At 38.1% G+C, this 27,666-nt stretch overlaps 1 protein-coding gene across 1 annotated transcript in view; it reads right to left on the bottom strand.

Annotated features, from left to right (window-relative positions):
• Nucleotides 1–27,666, bottom strand: part of ascc3 (activating signal cointegrator 1 complex subunit 3) — a 683,087-nt gene that overhangs the window by 604,797 nt on the left and 50,624 nt on the right. The window contains exons 4-6 of the mRNA XM_039747862.1: nt 17,220–17,797; nt 14,147–14,267; nt 907–1,114 (exon numbers count right to left, since the gene is read on the bottom strand). Of these exons, the coding sequence (XP_039603796.1) occupies nt 907–1,114; nt 14,147–14,267; nt 17,220–17,797 (907 nt within the window). The remainder of the gene's footprint in view (nt 1–906; nt 1,115–14,146; nt 14,268–17,219; nt 17,798–27,666) is intronic.

The following is a 27,666-nucleotide window of genomic DNA, read 5'->3' as shown; positions in this document are numbered from 1 at the left end:
GTATGTATAAAATAGGAAACATGCAAAGCACACTAAGAGGTCAAAGTAAACGACTCGTTCAATATGCAACTCATTCTGTATTTGTTCAGTACAACTTGGTTAGGACTGTATATGCTCAAGTCATTTGCATTTATCGAACTTGGGACCATTGATAAACCAACTCTGCATCTGAAAGGCACACTTCTAAAATTACATATTTTGCTTAAGCACTTTAACGTTACTGGGCTCCCAGGTGCCATCTGCTGGTAAAAGGTGTGCAAAAACACTGAAAGTACACAGTGGCGCTTGGTCTTTGAAGTCACTGGGGCAGCACAACAGACCATGCTAAAAGTTTCTAGACTTTATCAAATATCTGGTACTGTACATACCTGTAAGAGACCCATCTTCTGCGATTATTTTATATACTAGAGTTTGTTCACAAACATCCGATGCTTAAACATACCAATTTTTTCAGTTTTTTTAGCTTTGATCAAAAAGATTTTTTTTTATCACTGTATCTTCTCCAACATTAGTAAAGTTTGAAGCCACAGGCAGAAGCAAACAAATTAGTCTATACCCCACATAAGCATGACTATATTTCTCATAATTAAATACATTTTGTTCTGGTCTGATCCTATAATTTGAAATCTCAGGTATCATTTAATAGCGAATGTAGTTGAGCTGTTATCACTGAAAATACAACCAAGCCTAGCAGCAAATTATCAAATGCTTAATACTACTAATGTTTAAATCAAATCAGTAATAATTTAATTTTGCAATTTTTAATTTTCAATTTAATTTTCTCAGTTTGTAAAATATACAAATCATGTAAATTGTACTTTCTAAGATAAGTATCTATCTATCTATCTATCTATACATATATTGTAAGAAAACATGCCTAGGAGTAATTATGATATAAAACATTACCTCTGAAGCCTCAACTCTTTTGGGTCAAAGTGAATTGAGGTTTCACCAGAGAATTCAGAATCGTCACCCTTTTTTTCTTTTTTAGCAAGTTTTTTCTCCTCACGACGATACTGTTTAAACAGCTGCTTTTCTTGTTCAGACTGTATTTTAACTTGACAGCCATATATGGGTTTTGTAGTGTTATCTGCTATTCCTCTTTTTGCAGCATCTATGGAAAAAAAAAAAAGTAAACAACTATTGCAATAAAATAGAAAAAAAAAACATTTGAAAACTGATCTTCAAATAAGTAATTTTGAGCCTTTTATTATGTTACAAAATATTCTGGCGATATTATTAGTTATAACAGGAGCTACCATGGAATAAACCAATCTTGATATTAGTACACAGCAACATAAAAAAACATTTGAATAACACGCCTTTTGCATCATGGTGATACAGTGCTGTTTCACAGACCCATACGCCTAGATTCAAAATCACAGCCTATTTAATGCCTACGTGGATTTTTCATGTTCTCCCTTTGTTTGTGAGGACTTTCCTCCAATGTCTACACTTTCTCTTCTAAATTCCACTAGCGACATGCAGGATAGGTCTATTGGCAAATATAGATTGGCTTTATATGAATGTGCATTTATGTCATGCAAATGATTTGCTGAATCGCAACTAATTTATTGTTGGTTGAGTTTTTAATCTTCCAATTCACACTATGGCTAAAAATTAGTCTCTTGAAAGACAAACAAAATATTCCTTAAGTGGATCAACCTAACAGTATTTGTTTTATTTTTAAAGGGACCACACTGGTATAGGACAATGAAAGGGGAACTAACTACACTAACCAACATGAATGACACTTAGCCAACATGACACATAGTGTTTCCCCAAGTCACATAATATTTAGTCTGTTTACTATAATGAAGTATAATATGCATGGAGTAAATAATTCTCACTAACATCTGAACAGTCCTAATCTAAATCGTGACAGGAGCAGAAATATGTTTGCTTAACAATAATAGCTATACAGGTAGTCCCCAGGTTACGGACATCCGACCTACGACTTACGAACAGAACCACAGTAGTAACACATGCGCCTCAGTAACTGCCGCTCCATCATCTTCAGCCTGGTAATGCTGCAAGCAGTGGCTGGATGGAGGTTGGAGGGGGGCGATTTCACTGCTCGCGCAGTATGGTGTCCCTCAGGCGGCTCTCAGCAGCAAGCAGTTTTACTGCCCGCCCATCACACATGACTGCCCCATTCATTCTCGATGGGCGGCTGGTAATGCTGCAAGCGGTGACCCTGTTGTGGCTGAACGGAGGCCATTGAGGGTGAACGGGGCGGCAGTGGGTAGCATTGTAGTGTGCATCGGATGGCTGCCTATTGAATGGGGGCGATTCACTACCCGCCTTTGGCCGCACCGTGTATGTTCTTGGTGGGCGGACACTGCAGGCAGCATACTGTACTGGAGGTGACTGTGAGATTGGCTGGTAATGAACCGCCCTTCGATGCCCCCATTCATTCTCAATAGCAAGCCTGCTTGTACTGTTACGTACATAGCAGGAAGTTGTCTCTTGTCAGTACACCAGACGTACGGACAAGGGGTGCCTTCCTGCTGTGATAGCGTGTATGTGCTGTGCAGAAGAGCTCATCTTAATCTTTAGTCTTCACCCTTCAACAATGTCTCTGAAATACAAATCTGATGCAAGTGCTGGTGATACAGTAAAGAAGAGAAAAACCATCACCATTGAAAATAAAGTAGAAATAAAAAGGTCAGAGAGAGGTGAAACTCCATCATTCATTGGCAGAGCACTTGTACAGTCGGTCAACAATAGCATTTATTAAATTTATGTACCTGTTCCGACTTACATAAAAATTCAACTTAAGTACAAACCTACAGTACCTATCTCGTACGTAACCCGGGGGACTGCCTCTATAGGAAATCTTTTGAGGTAGTTCTTCCTTTTCAGCTCAGATATGTTTCAGATAGTCTGTCCCCGTGTTTTGCCTTTATCATGTTTTTGTGTGAAATGTGTATTCCAGACTACATTAAAAAAAATAAATAAATAAATAAATAAGACATCACCTTTTGCGCAAACTGTTTCCAATTAGGAAAGACTACTTTACAGACAAGTGCCAAGCAGCCATTCTGGGTTTACTTTTTCAGGGTGTAATTACCTTGCAGCTTAATACCATTTTCCAGTGAAGTACACTCAGCCAAGTGGTGATGGGGATTTAACACAGTCGGAGAGAATATAGTCAAATGAAATTGTGTATGTCAATAAAAATGAGAAGCCCTTTACAGTTCACCACTTTGCAGAATTTCAAATTCATTTTCCCTAAGATCAACCAATACTTTCATAAACACCTAGTAACTTAACTGCTTTATCTGTTGTGAGTATTCTGTGGTCCCTGCTTTCAGTGTTGAAAGGTAAACATATCCATATGCATAAACAATTTTGAGATTCTTTCAATGAATTAACTTTATTACATACTGTACATTAGATTAGTATTTCTCTCTCTTCCTCCCTCCCTCCAAGTTCAAGATTCTGTATCTTCAGGAGGCATGTGATATACAGTACATCAAACGGCTGCTCCAATAATTCATATCCCATTTAAATCTAGCTTAAAAATGTATAAGTACTTGGCTGTGTGACATCCATCACACTTCACTGTAAATTGCTTACCATAGATCCCGGAATATAAGCCGACTCGGTATATTAGCCGACCCCCTTCTCCAAGCAAAATTTTCTAAATTTCCTTATAAGTGTCTCTTCAGGTATATTTATCATGTTTATCGGCGAGAATTTGAGACTGGCGGCATTTTTGATGGAAACCAGGAAGTGATTGCGGAGAAGTTTGGTAAAATGAAACCTTTGTGTTGAAACTATATACGCAAATACGGTACATCGTGGTGGATTTCGAAACTTCGTTATAAATTTGATTAACTTAAATACGCAATACAGTGGACCCTTGACTTAAGAACTTAATTCATTCGCGAAGGCTAACCCATAATGCGTTCCGAACCTCCCACTGCAACACTTACTTAACCTTTTCATAATAAAAAAGGGTTGTATAATGTGCATAATTTACCAAAACACCAATAATTTTTCTAATGTACTAACCAAAAGTTATAAAAAGTGCCTAGCCTACCAGAAGTAGGCTAGATTAAGCTAGGAGCATGGCGGCGCGCTCTCCTTTTCAGTGCACTTTTTTGTTGTTTTTGTACTTTTTTTTTGCTTGTTTGTGCACAATCGGTTCGGCGAACATCCGCTACACCCGTCAGAACCTTATAGACATCGGTGTCCAGAGCCAGACATCTGTTTTGAGTGTTTTTCATCACACGCACAACAACCCAGACAACATAGCAAGACCAGCGGGCTCTCCGTGGATTGTTGTCGGGTCTAGGAGACGGCGCAGACGGAGGAGGGAAAGAAAGCAGAAGCAGGGACGCAGATCCGGCGTTATGCTAAGGCTAAAAAAACAACTATACAGAATTTTTTTTTGCAACTTCATTGCATCTTTTCGCACCATTTGTTTATTTACTTGTTGTGTTCTACACATATGTCTGCACTGAAGGAGCTGCTTTTAATCTCATTGTACATGTGTTTAGTGACAATAAAAGGTATTCTATTCTTTTGACAACAATTTCATACTGTACTCACCATTTAATTTGACATCTTTGGGCTGCAGGAAGGGAGGAGGAGGAGAATGAAACGGAATGTGGTTATTGTTTAGAAGGAGCCTCCTTATGTAAATCTTTTCTTTGTAAAATTGTCGAGATGGTGGATTTCGACATGCTGTACATATTAGCGAGATCGGTCACACGAACAGCACTCTCATATTTCCACACAATTTCCATGTTTGTTTCGATTGTGATCGCGTTTTTTACCTTCTCTTACTTCCTTAGCAATTATGTGTCTTGCTTACGTGGTCTTAGTGAATTATATATAGGTAAATCACTGCAATTACCAAAATTACATCCAAAAAAACACACGTATTTGTGCTCTGACTGACTGACGCTCACTAACGCTCTCTGTTGTTTGTTTACAATCGCACCAGTGGATACACGTGACCGCCTTCGGGTCATAACGCAAGATGTTCGTCGTAAATCAAAACAAACATTTTTATTTTAAACTTCCCGATAATTTATTATACATTTTATTAAGAAAATCAACAACTAAAACACTTTTTTGAAAAAATTCTTTATTTAATTTAAAGTACCAGCATGCAAAGTTAGTTCTTCATCTGAAAGATGACGCTGTGGTTTCATCATTAATTACTTCCGTATTCATCGGCAAAACTGGCATTGCACTGGAAATCTTGAATCTGAAACGATACTCGTTGTGGAAGCCGACCCCCAAATTCCAAGCCAAAAATCTGGGACGAAATTCTCAGCTTATATTCCGGAATCTACAGTACTACATATGGAAGCCTCATTTAAAGAGGATATAACATCCAAAGCCTAAAATGAAATCACCCTTCAGCTAATGCTGCCAAAACAGCAGTGATTTGCGCAAGCCAAGGAGAATGCTGAAACACTGGTACACTGCCATCAAGTGGACAAAAAATGCATTTAAATACTTAAAACTAATAGAACATTAGAACACTCTAGACAAGAACAGGCCATTCAGCCCAACAAAGCTCGCCAGTCCTATCCTCTTATTTCTTCCAAAAAAACATCAAGTCGAGTTTTGAAAGTCCCCAAAGTCTTACTGTCTACAACACTACTTGGTAGCTTATTCCAAGTGTCTATCGTTCTTTGTGTAAAGAAAAACTTCCTAATGTTTGTGCGAAAATTACCCTTAACAAGTTTCCAACTGTTTCCCCGTCTTCTTGATAACTTCAATTAAAATAAGTGGGAGTTCAGGGTAATGTTTTTAGATGGGTACATATATACGTCCATAGCCTGCAGCTCGGTTGCCGTGTGAGGCGCCGTTGGGTCCCCCATCCCCACGCCTTCCACGTTGTTGGCTGCCTGCCTATATAAGGCCATCCGTCGCTCCAGTCTCTTCATTCCCTTTCTTGCTTCGCCACAGTATTCACATCTCCCTGCTGATAACTGCAGCCTTTTTATTTAATCCACGGCTTCTCCGCTGTTTTATTATTATTTGTTTATTACGATTATAGTTATTGTATAGGTATTTTAGACTTACATTTATTTACATTTATTTTAGAGTTTACATTGTTCAGTTACCCATTTCCTTTATCGTTCCAACCGTACCCAAATTAACATGTCTATCGAGGTGATCACCATCGATCAAAGAACTGTCACTCACTGAGTGGTTTCCATGCCCGGAGATGGCGCCTGCCTTTTCCATTCTCTGTGTTACATATTGCACGGCCATATCAGGCTCACTCTTGATATGCGGAGGAACATTGTGTCTTATGTATTGAATGACTGGGACAGGTTCAAGGTGTGGACTGATGACGGTACAGGAGATAATTATACTACACAGGAGCACTATAAGAGTGAAATGCTTAAGCCCTTCACCTATAGTTCTGCATGTGAGTTGATGGCTGCCACTGAATTGTTCGGTTGTCGCTTTCAAGTGTACCGAAATGGCCAAATATTTTCCACCTTTCAACAACCGCCAATGCCTCTTAAACATCTTAGATTCACAGGTGACGATTTCACTAGTGGACACTTTGATGTTTATGAATGTTTAAACTCTCAAAAGCTGGATGCGAAGTTATAGATGTAACCGGTTGTATACTTACAACGCTTGACAGATACCGAATGTCACTTCAACACAACAAGTCCTGCAAATACTAATATTTCGGAGGGCCGAACTGACAACGTGGCATACAAAGAGATCCTTAACAAATAATTACTGGTATATTTTCCCTCAGTTTAAAAAGGTTTACTTTTCTTATTAATAAAAATTTTAAGGCAGTACTTTGCCGCTGCAAAGCGCGGGTATTTTGCTAGTAATATTATATCATAGAATAGAATTCCAGTATGTTAGTAAAACACGCCCTCCTTCTTCTGAACCCATGCTGACTGTTCAGAATAACTCCTGTCCTTGTCATGTGTTGCTCAATCTTATCCATAATCATTCTTTCCATTAATTTTCCTATGATGCATGTTAAGCTTACTGGCCAATAGCTGCTTGGATCTGCCCCGTCACCCTTTTTATATAATGGGATGATATTTGCCATTTTCCAGTCCTTTGGAATCTCTCTAGTACGCAGTGACTTCCTAAAAATATGTGTCAAGGGTTTATATATGTACTCACTAGCCTCCTTAAGAACACGAGGATAAATATTATCTGGGCCTGGTGATTTGTTTGATTTCATCTTATTTAATCTGAGCAGCACTTCTCCCTCTACAATTTCCGAATCCCTCAGTACCTCCTTAGTAGTCACGTTTACCTCTGGGAGGTTATCCACTTGCTCACTTGCAAACACCTCAGAAAAATTTAAGTTTAGGGCATCTGCTATTTCATTGTCTGTATTTTTTAATTCCCCTTTACTATTCCTGATGAACTTGACCTCCTCCTTAACTTTTCTTTTACTACTAAAATACTGAAAGAATCTCTTGGGGTCTTCTTTGCCTTATCTGCTATATGCCTCTCCAACTGTCTTTTAGCCTCCTGATATCCTTCTTAATGGTTGCCCTCATGTTCTCATATGCTCTATGATTCTCTTTGCAGTCATTAGTCTTATATGCCTTATACAGCAGTTTTTTCCTTTGCAACTTCTTTTTTAAATCTTTATTAATCCACTGTGGAGTTTTTTTAGTTTCCTATTAATTCCAAATTTAGGTATGTATCTGTCCTGCATTACATGTAAAACATTTTAAACCTGTTCCACTGCTCCACACATTTAAAAGCTTATCCCAGTCTATCCTACTTAGACTTTGTCGCATCTGCTCAAAATTAGCCCTACAAAGTTCAACTTAACAATTTTAGTCTTTGCATCTGCACTCTTACAAAATACTGAGAATTGTATTACATTATGGTCACTTGACCCTAGTGGTTCAATCACCTCTACACCATCAATTCTATCCTGATTATTACAGAATACTAAATCCAGACAGGCTTCACCCCTGTTGGTGTTTTAATATGCTGTGTTAAAAAACAGTCACTGATTACTTCTAAAAGCTCTTGTGCTCCTCCATCTGCAAGGTTATCCCAGTTAATATTTAGATAATTAAAGTCCCCCATGACTATAATATCCCCTGTAAACTTGCCTTTTGATATTACTAAAAAGATGTGTATTGAAATTACTGTCTGAATTGGGTGGTCTATAACACACTCCTAAAATAAGACCTTTTCCCTAATATTTTCCAGGCGAAGCCACATGTCCTCACTAAGATGGGGCTCATCATCCAACTGAAGAGGACTTACATTTAAATTTTGTTTGGCATAAACAGCAACCCCACCTCCTTTTCTGTTCTGTCTATCCTTCCTAAAAAATGTGTATCCCTCTATGTTACACTCATCCCCATCTTTGTTATTTAGCCAGGTTTCAGTTATTGCTATAATATCATAATTATGCTCTGCTACATACAACTCCAACTCACTTACCTTATTTTTGATACTTCTAGCATTAAGGCAAGCTATTTTTAATGTGTTAATCCTTCTACATTTATGTTTGCTTAAATTTACATTACTATGCATTTTTATTTCTACACCATTGTTTGTTCTTCCATGTATAGATCTAAATCTGGCCTGTCCTAAACTCCCTAAATTCCCTAGTTTAAACAATCCTCGACTAGCCTACACATACGCCTCCCCAATACATTGGTGCCCCTCCGTTCAAATGTAACCCGTCACGGCGGAACAGGTCCCATCTGTTCCAAAAGGAGTCCCAATGCCCCATAAACCTATACCCTTCTACCCATTTTGAGCCACACGTTGAGCCTTCTAATCTCCTCAAACTAACCTGGACTGGCACGTGGCACAGGCAGAACTTCGGAGAAGACTACCTTGTCAGTTCTGCACTTGAGTTTAGTACCCAACTCTTTGAATTTGGATGGCAGAACTGACAGACTACCCTTATGTATGTCATTTGTTCCAACATGGACAATGACAACTGGATCCACCCCCACTATGGCCAAGAGCCTATCTACCCTTCTAGGGAGGTCCCCCACCTGTGCACCCGGAAGGCAACACACTGTGCAAGACTCTCTCTCTCTGGTGCACGCCTGTGCTTCAATCCCCCTAATGATTGAGTCCCCAACTATCACTACCTCTCCCTTTTGGGAACTGGTTTTGAGGTTGCCCGTTGGGGCTCTTTATCCCTGCCTATCACCTCAGAATTATCAGAGACACCGTCCAGCTCCACAAGGACATGATAACGGTTTGACTCTTCTAATTCTGTGGTTAACGTTTCCTTCTTCCAAACTATTTTAAAAAAAACTGCTGTTGCCAATCTAACATGATGAAAAAATTATACTCATAGCACGGTTCCAGTAAACAGGACACAAACGGTAGCTCTTCCAAACTTTATGACATCACCAACAACAAAACACTGGTGTTTTTCTAAGAAAAAGCACTGCACCGATCACTATACAATAGACAATGATTGTAAAGGTCATTTTTGCTCAACTTGTCTATAATCTATCACGCTCTCAAATGCTTTCGTGAGAGGTATTAAAGGGAACAGTGAAAAAAACAAACAAACAGCAGAATTCTATTAATTATCTTCATGTGCATCTTATAATATCTCCTCCTTTTTTAATGGATCAATCTTCCAGTGGCATCAGTCTATGCTTCTGCAGGATTCTTGCTACATTTCACCCCACCCGTCTCACCTTCTCATCTGTGCTGCACTGCATAAAGTGTATTCAACTACTGTCGGATAAGTATTGGCTTTCTACTATGCTGAAATACTCTTGTGACAAACTTAGGCATATTAAACAGTTTGTCCAGAGCAAATGGTCAGACTGGAATGTCCTAAAAGATACTGGTATTTTGCATCAAAAGATTCACAATCAATTGTCCATTGTCTTTCGAGTGTCTGACTCTTAAAAAAAAAAAAAAAAAGAAAAATGAAAAAGAAAAAAAAAGAAATTTGGTCCTGCTTGTTCTATATTGCCTCCAAAATACAATGGGTCTTTTTATCTGATCTGACTTAACTACTAACCCACTTAAGTTCCCTTTTCTAGACAGTCATTCTTCTTGGCAATTTCAATACCTACATCGACATTCCTACATGTAAACTGAGAAATGAATTCCTGTCCTTGCTGGATTGTTTTGATTTGGTGCAACGTGCTGATCTTCCCACCCACTCTGGTGGTTATATATTAGACCTGATCTGAACATCTGGGTTATCTATCAGCAAAACTTACAGCAGTGATTTAACTTTTAATACATTGATGGAATCCTTTCTGTTTGGTTTCAAAGCACAGCAGAGCTATGAAACTGCTCGGCTTCAGGTAACTAATGATTTGTTTATGGCAGCAAACCAGCATATTAATTCTATTAGACCTTAATGCAGCATTTGATACTGTTCAACCTAAAATTCTATTCTCCATAATGGAGAACATTCTGGGTATCTCTGGCATTGCCCTCCAGTGTATTAAGTCCTATCTGACTGACAGGCAAGAGTTTGTTAGTCAGAAGATCCAGCTCAGTGCCAGTCATACAAGAAGTTCCTCAGGGCTCTGTCCTCAGCCCTCTGCTCTTCTGTACCTATATGACCCCAAAAACCCTGCTGCCCATTTTACTCATAGCTTTTGACAGGGTTATCATTTTTATGCAGTTGATACTTGACAATATTTCAATATTAAAAGTGAAACTTCATCAGAACTGTCTCAGTTCACAACTTGCCTCAGTGAAATTAAAACCTGGATGGAGCACAATTCTTTAAAATTACATTGTAACAAAACTGAACTCCTGCAAACTGGCACTAAAGAGCAACTTAAGAAAATTTGCTCCTCTTCAATCTCTCTTTGATACCATCTCATTAGTCTTTGTTTTAATGGCAGGAATGTTGGTGTCATTTTTGATTCCTCCCTTTCTTATTCCACCCACATAAATCACAATAAGAAACTTTCTTACTTCCACCTCCATAACATATCATTTATCACATCCTGCATTGATGATTGTTACTCTCTAATGGCAGAAGCCCCTTCAAATCTTGAATCACAGTTCCAGTTGACTCAAAACCCTGCTGCAAGAGTCCTTACATGAACCAGCAATACTGAGCACATAACCCTCATCCTGCTTCACCTTCACTGGCTTCCTGCATCTTACAGGATTGAATATAAAATTATATTAACAAACTACAAAGCTTTAAATGGCCTTGCACCAGACTACATCAGTGACGTGCTCCATCACTACGCTACTATTCATCCACTAAGGTCCTATCATTCTGGAAATGTTGCTGTGCCTTACACTAACATACACTCTGTGGGTGACAGGGGCTTCAGCTGTATAGCACCCAGACTTTAGAATGACTTCTCTAAATTAATTAGATCAGCTGACTCAATTCATTCTTTATGTAAAAAAAGCTTAAAACTTAATCTGTTCAGGAAGGCATTTAACATAACCTAACAACATGCCCCCTCTTTCACTTGACCTCTCTGTCCAGGTGCTCACGATAATTTGTGTGTTATATCACAAATTATGTTCTTTGTTCAGGATTTTTCTTTTAGTATTGAATTTAGTATTTTACCCTGGTTTAATGACTTTAATTCTGTTTAATGCTTTGTATATCCTTTATTTATCTATCTGTTTTAGTGTTCTATACAGAAAATATTTGTATCCAATGTTGCATATACTCTGCTGTTCTTTCTGACTATGTGAAGTGCCTTGAGCATGGAAAAGGTGCTATATAAACACAATGTATTATTATTATTATCATTATTTGTAGGAAGAGAATGTAAAACTTTTTACTTAATTCTTACTCATTAATGAAGTATGTAAAGTTTGGAAATTTCAAGATAACACCATCAGTGAAGAATAGAATCCTGCAACTCTTTAAATACAAGAATACTGGGGTTTTAGTTTAATTGGTTTAACCTTATCTTATTATGCCCAAGTGAAGTTACAGTGTTAAAGCATGAAATACATTTATGATTCTTTGAGGAACAAAACGGGCAGAAATTTCTGGTTCGTCAATGTGTGAGAAAATTATTGAATTATTGTCTAAAACAATGTTCCTCAAAGAAAGATTGGAAGGGATTTGCATATTTCTCCCTCTACAGTGCATAATATCATTAAGAGGTTCAGGGAATCTGGAGGAATTTCTGTGCGTAAAGAGCAATGGCGCAAGCCTAAGCTAAACACCCATGATCTCCGATCCCTCAGACAGCACTGCATCTAGAACCATCAGTCATCAATAGCTCATAAAACCAGATGGACTAGGGATTACACTGGCAAACCTTTGTCAAACACTAAAGTATGAAGTTACATTCATAAATGCCACTTAAAACCTGGCATGAAGAAGCTTTATGTTAACCAAGTCCAAAGGTGGCCCTACTCTGCTGGAACCTTAAGCAAGGTCCTTAACCTGACCCTGTGCTGTAACCCTCAAAGGTCATGCGAAAAGACAATTTCCCCTCATGATTAATACAGTGTACCAAATAAAAAATTACATAAATAGGTACATAAGTAAATAAGTAAATAAATAAATATACACACACAGACTTCAGTCTGAACAAACACAAGAATGACCATAAAGCAAGAAAGTTCAAAAGAAAGAAATATTCTAACTTGGCTGTCACAGTTACAGTGAGGCATTATGCAGACACATTATTGTTGGTATAAAAAAGCCACAGTAGCATTTCTTGACACACTTCTGCTAAAAAAATTCATTGGCTAGAAGGACTCAGTGTTAAGTGTGTCTGAGAGAGGATGTGCAGTATTGTTCATAGTGGTACTCAGTTTTAATTCTCTCCTTCACTATGACCTCGAGGAGGTCCAGAGTACGTCCTATAACTGACCTTGCCCTTTAAATTAGCTTGAGTTGGTGGGTCTCTCTTGAAATGAAACTGTGCTGAAAAGTCATAAAGCAGATTTTTAAGCTATTATCCCCTGTGATTCCTAGTCATATAATCTGACATCCTCAAAGCCACAAAATCCAGCAACTGCAGTCATTAAGTTTGTTATGCTCTGCAACCTAAAGCCATGTAGTATACCACTGACCTTAGTGACCTATTACACTTCACTGATTTGGTTTTTCAAAGTAGTACAAAGTCTTCATTTTTACCTTAAATTATCTTTTGTCATTTCCTTTAATTATTACGTTTTGTCATGAGCGCCACATGCATCATTGATTTTGCTCAGATTCTGCAACCCTTACTGGAAAAAAAAATGGGGATGGCAAGGACAGTTCCCAAAAGCTTAATTAACACGGAAATGTAAAAACTAAGGGGAGAGAGAGGGAAAGACACAAAGAGACACACACATCTCCACGAGAAGCCAGGACTTGGTCTGGAACGCACAACTATTTCCTAATAGGATAGAACTTTTTTCTTACATTTGTGGTGGTTTACTGGCAATATTATCCTGGTACTTTCACCTTCTCCCTGAACTGTAAAACTTTAAATCTGGGCTGTTATTTTCAAACTTTACAGCTGCTGAATTGTTTTTATAAATTTGATCTTACCATGTGACATAACTTGTCATTGTCATGTTTTATGATGAAAATGTGTCTGATTAGTTGGGGAAATAGGGGGTTGAGTTGTAAAGTAATTTAAGATTTTTTTTTGTGGTGTTACTAATACACTTTATTGCACAGTATATCATAGATTATAGAGTGTTGGTCTGGGATAATTAGTGAGTGGGTTAATAAGGACTAGTACTAGTCACTGAGCTCCGAACAGGTACTTCATTTTATTTCTTGCTGCTTTTGTTCTGGGGTAAAACCAGATTCCTATGGAGTGCTATGATTTTCAACACACATACAAAGAAAAGCGTAGGGTTAGTGTGCGTCACTTGAGATGGACATCAGGTCAGTTTTTCAGCATATGGTTTGTTGATCTAGTTTTCTTGTGTCCTGTTTCATACTTTATCTTTTTCTAACATTATTTTCTAACACTCTTAATCCATTCAGGGTGAATGAGGGCATCAATATCATTAAGGTAGGAACCAATACTGGATAGGGCTCATTCATGTACACATGCATACTTACTCATACTGGGCCACTTCAGAGGCCCCATTTAACCCAACACATATACTTCAGTATGCTGGAGAAAAACAAGAGTGACCAGAATCTTATTACATAAACTAGTTTGCATTTAACTGACCGCTTCAAAAACATTCTAAATAATGTATTTTTCTGACATTCACATCTTACCATGAAAATTATTCAGCTTTACATCAGGCACTGTGTTAAGGGCAATTTCCACAATAGCGAACCTATTCTGCAGAAGTTTCTCAATCAGCTCAAAACCTTCAGGTCCTAGTAGCTCAAACAACTGTAAAAACAATCAGTTAGTAAGGTTAAGAACAGTTCTGGAATTTCAATCTACCTTGATTTAAATCATAGATAAAATGAATAACAATGAATGGTAACAATTGCTTGAATTAAACAAACAAATAAATAAACTGCATGCACAAATTGTTCAATTTTCCTAATCGAATTCAGGGTTGCAGAGAGCTCAAGGATTCCCAGAAACGTTGAAAGACAAGAAACAACCAATTCCAGTGTGCGCACACAGGTACACATTCACACTTACTCAAGCAGGCCAATTTATTGTCACCAAACAATTCAAAATGTACCTCTTTTGGAGATGGGAGGAAACCCCACAGGAATAATTGAAATAACCAAACATAGTAATATGCATATATGAGGCAGCAATGCAAAACAGGGTACTATTACCTATTTATTAACTATCCTGCTTACTTAATTTAAACAGGAAACAGTCCTCACCAATACACACTCACAATCCGATCAACTGCAATTAAGATACTGCTTTCTATTTTCTGTATAAAACTAAGACAAAACAGATAAGCAGTCCCACAACTCAAAACATGGAAATCAGCTTGGTCTTTTCTTATTATTATTGTTCCAATCTCACTATTATGATGTAATAGATACAAAGGGCTCCAAACTCCTCCCTTTATCAATATAACAGCTTGAAGACTAGCTTGACACAAGGTGTACAAATCTACAGTTTATTAACAAAGAGCAGGTGTGAAGTAAAGAAACATAATATTCAGCACACAAATAACAAAATAGTTTGTAACAGCTTTAAAACTATAAGTAGCACCACAGAACGGTAACATTTTACATATTTAAACTCACTGGCTATTCAACCATAGGCTTAAACAAGAGGGATTAACTTCACTGTGTGTATTAGTGGCAGATACACTACTGACATTGAGAAAGCCCCACTGTAAGGTGGCTCAGAAAGGACAAATGCACTGAAAAAGACTACGAAAAGATGCTTAGAATGTTCATCGATAAGTGGCTGAAATTATAAATGGAGATCACAGAAAGTATTCTAGTCATGCTCACTTTTCTTTTTGGGCTTTGAGTCCATGAATCACATTGCAATAGGGAAAATGTATTCAATGTATGCATTCAAAATTGAAATAATCACAACATTGCAAACATTTATGTTTATACAGTTAAATTACGTCAAACTAAACACTCAACACTCCTCCTGTATACAGTTCAGACAGCTGTGTGAACAGAAGGCCCAACAGTATCCTGGTGCATATTAAGACATCAAAAAATTAGTTCTTACATGTTTATAACAGCAAAATGAATTCTAACCAAATTCTGAGCTTCAGACCATTATACATAAAAAAAGATTTTTTTATAATTTAAGACATTACTTTTTTAGTGATAGAGGATTGATTAAGTCAACATACAGTCAATATAGTGCTGGATACATTACAACAGGTTTGTTATGTTACTTAAAGTTACAGCACTCCAAAAACATCTAAAAAAGAACTGGGAGTGTAACAGCCATATGTTGTAAGTTAATATTAATAGTAAATTTAGTTAATTTAATTGTGTTTTTCTTAATTCAAATACAGGTAAACATTCACTAATCTGCCTCCCTTTAATCTGGTTCCTTTGACTTTAGTACCAGTACCAGCTTTTAGACCTCAGTACTGGTACCGAAATGGTCCTGAAGCAGTTGGGCCCGTCATCAAGTAATGGAATCGCCAAAGCAAGAAGTAAAAACTTGCGCCTCCCAGGTGTACTGTGCAATTGTGCTGCACTGAAGAAGGGGGGGGAGGGGTGTTCCAACAAGAAATCATGATGACTTTGAAGCAAGGAATTGTCGTTAAGTACCAATCAGTTTGAAGCAATAGGGGACGGATAGTAAGGGGCTGGCAACCCCGATGTTTACTTCCGTTACCAAAAATTCCAAAATGGCCACCCCTGGACATACTGTTTTTAATTTTGTTTTTTTTTAAGTACCTTTTCAGTACAGGTACATTAGATCATTAAAATTTCACTTTAGTTTTCATTTAATGTTTTGGGTTCTTTTACTGTCCAAATTTATATAAATGACATTATGTAAATCACTTTTATTGCTAAAAACTCAGTTTGATGGAAGAAAGCTGCTGACAGCAGAATTCACAGTTAATTAAAACATTTGCATTTTATCAATTAAATGGTGTGCATTCAGTCAATGAAAAAAGAGCCTAAGAGCGGAGGGACAACAATGTGACATACTGTAATGAATTATGCTGTTCTGTAGACACACTGCCACTCAGCTAAAATGACATACTTTGTGCACAGCATTGAATATTAGCAACTTGCAAATTCAAAAAGGTATTTTGACTACTGAATCTAAAATCAGCAAAGTGTGACAAGCATTTCAGGATAAAAAACACACAATGAAGACAAATTAAAGATTAATCTTGGTCACAAGTCTACCAAAAACATTTTTATAAGGAAGGCAGTTGTTAAACCGTTCTATCAGACAGTTGTGGCGAGCACCCTCTTCTACGCTTCTACGGTGGGGTGCTGGGGAGGCATCATAAAGAAGAGAGACACCTCACGACTGGACAAACTGGTGAGGAAGGCAGTCTCTATTGTAGGCATGGAGCTGGACAGTTTGACATCCGTGGCAGAGCGACGGGTGCTGAGCAGGCTCCTGTCAATCATGGATAATCCACTGCATCCACTAAACAGTATCATCTTCAGACAGAGGAGCAGCTTCAATGACACCCGGGGGGTTAAACATTAACATTATACAAAGTTATTGTCTGTTATACTTGCATTTTTATCACTCTTAAATTTAATATTGCTTTTTATCAGTATGCTGCTGCTGGAGTATGTGAATTTCCCCTGGGGATTAATAAAGTATATATCCATTTAAACAAATTTACCATTACAAAGGCAAAATAGACTGTAAATAATGTAATTATAACATTAAAAAATTGATAAACTGCTACCATCTTACCTCATTTTGGAGTTCATCATCACTTTTGTTTGACGTTAACATTTCAAACAGTGTTGTACAAAGGTCAGAAGCATTCGGAGATCCCAAAGTTCCATGCAGCAAATACCTGTCAACCTCTCGGCTCAGAAAAGAGCCGTCAATTCCTTGGGGGGATTTAAGGTCCACAGTGTTGACAAACACAGCTTTTTGTTGCTCTTGCTGATTATTTAAATATTTTTCATAATCTAAACTGAATCCTTTTGTGTCTTCATTATCTTTCATTTGCAATGACATATCCAGGAAAGTATCTACTGAGTACATATCAAAGGAGAATGAGATATTTTTACCAAAAGGCACTTGGTCTTTCAAATGGCTGATGCTGTGAACCTTGAGAAATGTTTCTATTTGAGTCTCCTCAAAGAATCTAGCAACCTTGTTTATGGCACTGCAGGCAGCATCTACTGAGGATAATGGAAAAGGCCCGAACATTTGTTTAATAGCTCTTGTTTCTTCATGGCCAACTTGGTCTTTATCATAAAATACTTTAAATAGGAAAACAGCTGCACTTTCAATCATTTCTTGTCCATACTCATCACCAACTGGAAAAGATAAAAGAATGAAGAGTCAAATTTTGACAACAAATTGACTTGTTTAAAGATATTTACATAAATAATCCTCCAAAACCAAAAAAAACAAAGGTTCACAGAAAAAAAGTTCCAGCCACTTCTCGTTACTAACATCTCCAATACAGTGATCGCCCTCCTATCGCGGAAGTTACGTTCCAGACCCATCAGCGATAGGTGAAAAATCTGCGATATAGAAAGACCATATAAATAAACATTTGTTTATAGTTTAACCCTTAAAATACCCATCCCACACGCTTTAAACAAATGTAAACTTTTTAAAACACACGTTGTAAACACATACTGTATGATATGTGGATGTCGGGCTAAGGATATGAGTAACATCTCTCTATTATAAAACATTTTAACGTCACGCAAGACAAGGCAGTGAGACAGAAGAACAGCTGCTGTACAGGCTTTTAAATGATTGACACACAGAGTGACAAGCAGAACAAGCATTTTGGCAGAAGCAGCACAAAGTCCACTTTTCCTTAGCATGCATTCAGCCCCCCCTCTTCAAAACATGAAACGGCAGGAGCACAGCGCACCTCCAGATGGGGATTGAGCGAAGCAATCAAGACTAGATTATCTTGGACAGACACTTTGACAACATACAAGACTAGACATTACAACCTTAGGAAGCAAAATTTGTGAGACGGTGACTTTTGCATATCACGCCCTACTTACAAACAATTTAAAATAAGTTCACTGACATCTAACCTAGCAGCTGTTGGAATGCTTTTGGCAGACAAACTTCAGGTACTCCCAGCTCTTAAAACAAAGACAAGCAGAACACGCAGCTCGCCAGCAGCAGCTGCAGAAAGCCAGCAGATGATCGGAGCACTTTTCCTTAGCGTGCGTACAGTCCTCACACCCTACTCCTCCTCCTTCAGAACACGCAGAGCAACAAGCAGAACAGGCATCTTGGCAGAAGCAGCACAAAGCCAGTAGCTGATCCGTCCACCTGCTCAGAGTGGATTCAGCACACCCCCCCACGGGGGGGTGCTTGCTTTCACAAAGCAAGCAGCAGAGACGAGAACTGGCAAAAGGACAGCTGATGTACTGGCTTTTAAGTGATTTCACACAGCTGGCAAGCAGCAGCAGCAAGACACCAGCTGAACCGATCGCATCTCTTTAGCGTGCGTTCAGACCCCTCCTTCACAATGTGAGCAGCGTTATAAGTGCTGCGAGAAAGAAATTTAACCACGCCCGGGCCAGGAAATAAAGGACAAATATTGTTTTTACAAAAGTTTTAAAGTACAGTACAAATTAAAATAATGCATATGTAACAATTCCAATGAAAATAACAATGTCTTTAAATTGTTTATCCGGTAAACCAAACCCGGGGTGGGCGAACGAAAGTGAGCAGGGGTGGGCGGTATGACCAAAATTCTATATCACGGTATTTATCTAAATTATCTCGGTTTCACGGTATTCGACAGTATTTTTTTCCCCATGCATGAGTGGATGTTAACCACATTTTCCACTGCAATTACTGGCTAAGAATAATCTATTCCACTGTCAAGAGTATTGTACATTGTACAAAAAAAAAACATTTTAATGTGCACACAAGCATTAATACAGTTTTGCATTGCACCATAAAGTGATAGTTTTCAAGGGGGTGGCACTAATGGAGAAGGTATCACATTGCATTGACAGATGCAGTCAAAATATAGAACCTTTTTATTGAACAAATTTTGCAAAAACAAACTATAATTTTGACAACATATTTTCAACCATACAAAGAGGCATTTAGACTTAGTAAAATATCCAGAAGTGCTTGTCAAAAATTGTATTGCACCGAATATGTCTTAGAAAAGGAATAAATAGTAAATATTTTTTGTAAACCAACTACACTTTCTGTTAATGTTAACAATCTCTGTCCACTGACATGTTAAAGTGACTTTTTAAACAACTTTATCATCATTAAACTGCATAATATTTAAACTAATAAATAATAACAATAAAATAAATAATAGTATTATTACTGATAGTTGCACTATTACTTCAAGACTTCAAGCCCAAGTGCATTACACAGTATTCACCAAATTAAAATAAAATAAAACAAGTGTAGCTTGGTGATGACATCTTTACCAACTGAACCATCATTTTAGGCAAACTGCATTAATATGGACCTTGCTTCAAACCAAGCTATACTGGGAAGAAAAAAACAAATTATATCTCGAGAACAAAGTCAACATTTCCACTTTATTCTCATAGTTTACTTCATAATTAAAGTAGAATGTCGTAAACTAAACTTCTTCCTAAAATCAATTTTTAATTAATTACTTAATTTACCCCGTCATAAATTAATGCAGCACATTAAATGCTTTGTGTTAAGTTCCCTGACCAGGTGGTTAATCACTACGCTTCTTAAACTGACTTCCTCCGCACTAAGAGAAGACAGCAATCACCATACAGAATCCATTCACTTCATGATATTCCTGCTTTCTGAAAATTTAGAATGCTAAGATAAATACTTGATATCATTTTAATGATGAAATGCATTAAAGCAGGTATTACACATGCACGGTAGTGAGGCGGTAGTGCTGCTCCCTCGCAGTAAGGGGTCCCCAGGTGTATGTTCAGTGTAGAGAACTTTATGGCAGATGTGACGAGGCTCCAAAAAACTGGATGTATGAATAGCTATCGCACAAGTTTAACTTAAATATTGTACAAATGTTGGGTTTCTGATCTGCTGGTCGGAGACACAAACACAGAATTCAATGCATGTTCTTCTGGGCGGGCTATCTTTATTGCATGCATGCTGTCTCTATCTGATGTACCAAAACCCCAGTTCCTGTTTCTTTCACCACATAACCAATCACCACACGATAAACGTAATTATGCCATCCATTCAGAGTTGCGTCCATCTCTGAACGAGTCGACAGCACATCGCAGGATGAATACAAGCAAAACATACACTAGCAGGGTCAATATAGCACAACAAAACCCCACATCCTACATGACTTTGAAAGGAAAATGAAGCACGCCGAGTAAACCCACCAGAAAAACATGGCCGCCGCCGTGCCCCCATATGATTAATGCATGCTTTAATGCATTTCACCATGAAAATTATATTAAGTATTTATCTTCGCATTCTAAATGTTCAGAGAGCAGGAAGATCATGAAGTGAATGCATTCTGTGCGGCGATCGCTGCCGGCACCTCCTCTTAGTGCAAGAAGAAGTCAGTTTAAGAATCACTTAACACAAAGCATTTAATGTGCTATATAACTTATGACGGGGTTTGAGAAAATCTAGTAAATTAAATATTCATTTTACGATGAAGTTTAGTTTACGATGGTCTACTTTAATGACAAATTACAAGAATAAAGTCAACATGTCGTCACACTATTACACAGTACCCAGGTACATTACACTGTATTGAAAACAAATAAAACAAGTACAACTTGGCTTGCAGTATTATCCAGTAGTATAGAACCAGTATTTACACATCTGACCTTTTAAAACTAAAGTTATCTCCAGGCTGACGACTCCTTTTTTTGGCAAAAGTTCTTCTGTTCATCATGTCCAACTTTACTTTTAGTTCAGTTTCGGAATGCTCTCTGTCCATTTTCACCACGCGGCATACCTATGCTACCGCCCACTATTTGGTGGTGTAGCAGTGAAAAAGAGCCCTAGTGCAACAAATCTGTGTTTAGCGGTGTAGCAGTGAAAAAGGTCCCCACTTGAAAGGTTTCCCGCTGCGCCACGTTCCGAAAGTCGTTTAGGCAATTTAAACCGGTGTTGTGGTATAAGAAAAATGCATATCATAAAAAAAAAACGGTTTTCGGTATGAACCGGTATACCGCCCAGCACTACCCCCTAGTAATAATAATATGTAGTATTAATAATTCCGTTATGTAGCGGGGTACGATAGCTAAACCGCGATATAGTGGGGGATCACTGTATCAGATTAGACTCTGCTGAAAATAATTGCTGTTTTCATTCCTAAATCCTCCAGATACCTGCATCTATTTACAGACCTTTTCAATTTGAACTAGCCTGCTGTGATATTGTACTTTGATTGGACTTTAATCATGAAATCATCTATGAAATGAAAATATTTGTGAAAAATAAAATCATTTGGAAGAAAATGAAGCTGCAACCAAACTGAATGAATACAGTATTAGAAAAATACTAAATCTATACTAATAAAAGGCAAAGCCCTCACTAAATGACTGACTGACTCATCACTAATTCTCCAACTTCCAGTGTAGGTAGAAGGCTGAAAATTGGCAGGCTCATTCCTTACAGCTGACTTACAAAAGTTATATATGTAAATATATTTCTATGTGTATATTTCTATATATATGTGTATATGTATATATGTATATGTATATACACTCACCTAAAGGATTATTAGGAACACCTGTTGTATATGTACAAGGTGCAACTGACGCCATTGATGAAATTCAGAAAATCACTGAGCCAACTGCGCTTGAACTGGCTGCATGCAAGCACACAGAGGTAAGCGCTGATGCTTGCCGGCTAGTCTAGTGCAGGGCTGAATCCTAGGGACAGTGTCGCAGCAGTGTTGCCGGGGCCGGCAGTGGTCATCAGCTGGCTGCTCAACGAATACACGGCACTGACTGATCTGCTCTGGCATGCTGGCAAACTGCTCTGTGAAGTGAGTATAGCCGGTTGCGGCATTCAATGAATGTACATCGCCGAATACTCTCAGCTCCAGTGTGCTGGCAAATTACATTGGGAAACAACTTTAGCCGGTTGCAGAGTTCAATGAATATACGTCGGCGAATGCATGTCGCCGAATATACTCGGCTCTGGCATGCTTCCAAATTGCACTGGAAACCGACTTTACCCGGTTGTGGCGTTCAACAAATGTACTTTGCCGAATATACTCGGCTCCAGGGTAATGGCAAATTACATTGGGAACCTACTATATCCGGTTCCGGGGGTTTAAGGGTTAAACACGAGTCACATTATAAATTTTACCAGGCCAGGGGCCTCATGTATAAGTGGTGCGTATGCACAAAACTGTTGCATACTCCCATTTCCACGATCAAATCGCGATTTATAAAACCTAAACCTGGCGTAAAGCCATGCACATTTGAATGCCAGCTAAATGCTTGGTGTATGCAAGTTCTCCACTTAGTTTTGCAAACTGGCGGCAACCAGCGTCAAAGCAGTGCTTTTGTTCAGTGTGGTTTCCCTTTCTTTTTTACATTCACATCCATGATGCAGCTTTATCAAATACACTGAAATTAACCGCATATTGTTTATTAGTTTAAGGCATCTGATTGTAATTAACCTGTAACAATATAATGGTCCACGGAATGGCCAAACTATTCCAAATACTATTTCGTAGCTGCTTTAGCGTTGTTACTCTCACTGCACCTTCTTCATCTTCTTTCACCTGTTCCCATTAGGGGTTGCCACAGTGGATCATCGTTTTCCATATAATTCTCACTGCACCACTAGGAGTATTTCTATCACTGTAACTGAGTGTGGAATCACAGCTCTACAGCAGCTGATCGGAAACAGAATTATCGGTATACAGCATCTAGAACACGCTACATCAGCCATGCTGCGTATTTGAACTGTTCTCATACGGCAAACACTTCAGAGCCTTTCCTGTACTGACCTCGCGGTTCAGAAACAGTTTCATCCCAAGAACTATAAATGCAATCAATCAGTCCATCAAGTGCTCCTGGTAGAACTGTTTGTACTTTTAAGTAAACTTGAGATACAGTTATAATGTTGGACAACCGAAGCCACTTTAGCATGTAATAGCAAAATACCCGCGATTCACAGCGGAGAAGTAGTGTGTTAAAGAAGTTATGAAAAAGAAAAGGAAACATTTTAAAAATAACGTAACATGATTGTCAATGTAATTGTTTTGTCACTGTTATGAGTGTTTCTGTCATATCTATATATCTATATATATATATATCTATATATATATATATATATATATATATATATATATATCTATATATACAGTGGTGTGAAAAACTATTTGCCCCTTCCTGATTTCTTATTCTTTTGCATGTTTGTCACACAAAATGTTTCTGATCATCAAACACATTTAACCATAAGTCAAATATAACACAAGTAAACACAAAATGCAGTTTTAAATGATGGTTTCTATTATTTAGGGAGAAAAAAATCCAAACCTACATGGCCCTGTGTGAAAAAGTAATTGCCCCTTGTTAAAAATAACCTAACTGTGGTGTATCACACCTGAGTTCAATTTCGTAGCCACCACCAGGCCTGATTACTGCCACACCTGTTTCAATCAAGAAATCACTTAAATAGGAGCTGCCTGACACAGAGAAGTAGACCAAAAGCACCTCAAAAGCTAGACATCATGCCAAGATCCAAAGAAATTCAGGAACAAATGAGAACAGAAGTAATTGAGATCTATCAGTCTGGTAAAGGTTATAAAGCCATTTCTAAAGCTTTGGGACTCCAGCGAACCACAGTGAGAGCCATTATCCACAAATGGCAAAAACATGGAACAGTGGTGAACCTTCCCAGGAGTGACCGGCTGACCAAAATTACCCCAAGCGCAGAGCGACTCATCCGAGAGGTCACAAAGACCCCAGGACAACGTCTAAAGAACTGCAGGCCTCACTTGCCTCAATTAAGGTCAGTGTTCACGACTCCACCATAAGAAAGAGACTGGGCAAAAACGGTCTGCATGGCAGATTTCCAAGACGCAAACCACTGTTAAGCAAAATGAACATTAGGGCTCGTCTCAATTTTGCTAAGAAACATCTCAATGATTGCCAAGACTTTTGGGAAAATACCTTGTGGACTGAGGAGACAAAAGTTGAACTTTTTGGGAGGCAAATGTCCCGTTACATCTGGCGTAAAAGGAACACAGCATTTTAGAAAAAGAACATCATACCAACAATAAAATATGGTGGTGGTAGTGTGATGGTCTGGGGTTGTTTTGCTGCTTCAGGACCTGGAAGGCTTGCTGTGATAGATGGAACCATAAATTCTACTGTCTACCAAAAATCCTGAAGGAGAATGTCCGCCATCTGTTCGTCAACTCAAGCTGAAGCGATCTTGGGTGCTGCAACAGGACAATGACCCAAAACACACCAGCAAATCCACCTCTGAATGGCTGAAGAAAAACAAAATGAAGACTTTGGAGTGGCCTAGTCAAAGTCCTGACCTGAATCCAATTGAGATGCTATGGCATGACCTTAAAAAGGCGGTTCATGCTAGAAAACCCTCAAATAAAGCTGAATTACAACAATTCTGCAAAGATGAGTGGGCCAAAATTCCTTCAGAGCTGTAAAAGACTCATTGCAAGTTATCGCAAACGCTTGATTGCAGTTATTGCTGCTAAGGGTGGCCCAACCAGTTATTAGGTTCAGGGGCAATTACTTTTCACACAGGGCCATGTAGGTTTGGATTTTTTCTCCCTAAATAATAAAACCATCATTTAAAAACTGCATTTTGTGTTTACCTGTGTTATATTTGACTAATGGTTAAATGTGTTTGATGATCAGAAACATTTTGTGTGACAAACATGCAAAAGAATAAGAAATCAGGAAGGGGCAAATAGTTTTCACACCACTGTATATATATATCTATATATCTATATATATATCTATATATATCTATATATATATATATATATCTATATATATATATATATATATATATATATATATATATATATATATATATATATATATATATATATATATATATATATATATATATATATATATATATCTATATATATATATATATATATATATATATATATATATATATATATATACACACTCACCTAAAGGATTATTAGGAACTCCTGTTCAATTTCTCATTAATGCAATTATCTAATCAACCAATCACATAGCAGTTGCTTCAATGCATTTAGGGGTGTGGTCCTGGTCAAGACAATCTCCTAAACTTCAAACTGAATGTCAGAATGGGAAAGAATGGTGATTTAAGCAATTCTGAGCGTGGCATGGTTGTTGGTGCCAGACGGGCTGGTCTGAGTATTTCACAATCTGCTCAGTTGCTGGGATTTTCACGCACAACCATTTCTAGGGTTTACAAAGAATGGTGTGAAAAGGGAAAAACATCCAGTATGCGGCAGTCCTGTGGGCGAAAATGCCTTGTTGATGCTAGAGGTCAGAGGAGAATGGGCCGACTGATTCAAGCTGATAGAAGAGCAACTTTGACTGAAATAACCACTCATTACAACCGAGGCTTGCAGCAAAGCATTTGTGAAGCCACAACACGCACAACCTTGAGGCGGATGGGCTACAACAGCAGAAGACCCCACTGGGTACCACTCATCTCCACTACAAATAGGAAAAAGAGGCTACAATTTGCACGAGCTCACCAAAATTGGACAGTTGAAGACTGGAAAAATGTTGCCTGGTCTGATAAGTCTCGATTTCTGTTGAGACATTCAAATCGTAGAGTCAGAATTTGGCGTAACAGAATGAGAACATGGATCCATCATGCCTTGTTACCACTGTGTAGGGTGGTGGTGTAATGGTGTGGGGGATATTTTCTTGGCACACTTTAGGCCCCTTAGTGCCAATTGGGCATTGTTTAAATGCCACGGGCTACCTGAGCATTGTTTCTGACCATGTCCATCCCTTCATGACCACCATGTACCCATCCTCTGATGGCTACTTCCAGCAGGATAATGCACCATGTCACAAAGCTCGAATCATTTCAAATTGGTTTCTTGAACATGACAATGACTTCACTGTACTAAAATGGCCCCCACAGTCACCAGATCTCAACCCAATAGAGCATCTTTGGGATGTGGTGGATTGGGAGCTTCGTGCCCTGGATGTGCATCCCACAAATCTCCATCAACTGCAAGATGCTATCCTATCAATATGGACCAACATTTCTAAAGAATGCTTTCAGCACCTTGTTGAATCAATGCCATGTAGAATTAAGGCAGTTCTGAAGGCAAAAGGGGGTCAAACACCGTATTAGAATGGTGTTCCTAATAATCCTTTAGGTGAGTGTATGTATATATATGTTTATATATGTGTGTATATATATATGTATGTAGATATGCATATATGTATATGTGTGGATGTATGTATGTGTATATATATATATATATATATATATATATATATATATATATATATATATATATATATATATGACAGCAACACTCATAACAGTGACAAAACAATTACATTGACAATCATGTTACGTTATTTTTAAAATGTTTCCTTTTCTTTTTCATTACTTCTTTAACACACTACTTCTCCGCTGCAAAGCGCGGGTATTTTGCTAGTTGTATAATATTAACAATAAGAACAGCTCACTACTCAAAACATTAAATATAGGAGGCAGTCAGGATCAAACCAGGGGACTCTTGATTACAAGTCAGCAATTCTTACCACTGCACCATGGAAACTGTTGTATCATCCTTGAACCTTTTGTGAAAGAGTTTATTTGATCTGTAGACTTCAGGTTTCACACATTATATAGTTTGTCCTCATTTTGTCATTTATTACTAAAATATTAAAAACGTTTCTGTTTTAAGGATGTGTTTACACAGATTATTGTAGAAAAGGAACACACATGAGATGCATGTGTTCCAAATAATGATCTATTATTTCCCTATACAACTCTAGGTACCTGACTCCCAGATAATCAAGGCTGGAACGGGGAGAACTTTATGCCCATTCTGCGGCGGTGGGGGTATGGAATACTAGGCTGCTTGCTGCTTGTCTTGATCGGCACATTTACAAGAGAAAAGACACTGACAAGGAGGTGCGAAGGGATTTAATGTGGGCTGGATTTATGGGTCTTTTCGTCGCCTTTGGTAATTATAGTGTTTACATCCTTCTCCCAATATTTTCAGCATCTCCCC

The sequence above is a fragment of the Polypterus senegalus genome, chromosome 3 (assembly GCF_016835505.1).
Source record: "Polypterus senegalus isolate Bchr_013 chromosome 3, ASM1683550v1, whole genome shotgun sequence".
In the NCBI taxonomy this organism is placed as follows: domain Eukaryota; kingdom Metazoa; phylum Chordata; class Cladistia; order Polypteriformes; family Polypteridae; genus Polypterus; species Polypterus senegalus.
This window is presented reverse-complemented; position numbering and strand designations above follow the sequence as displayed.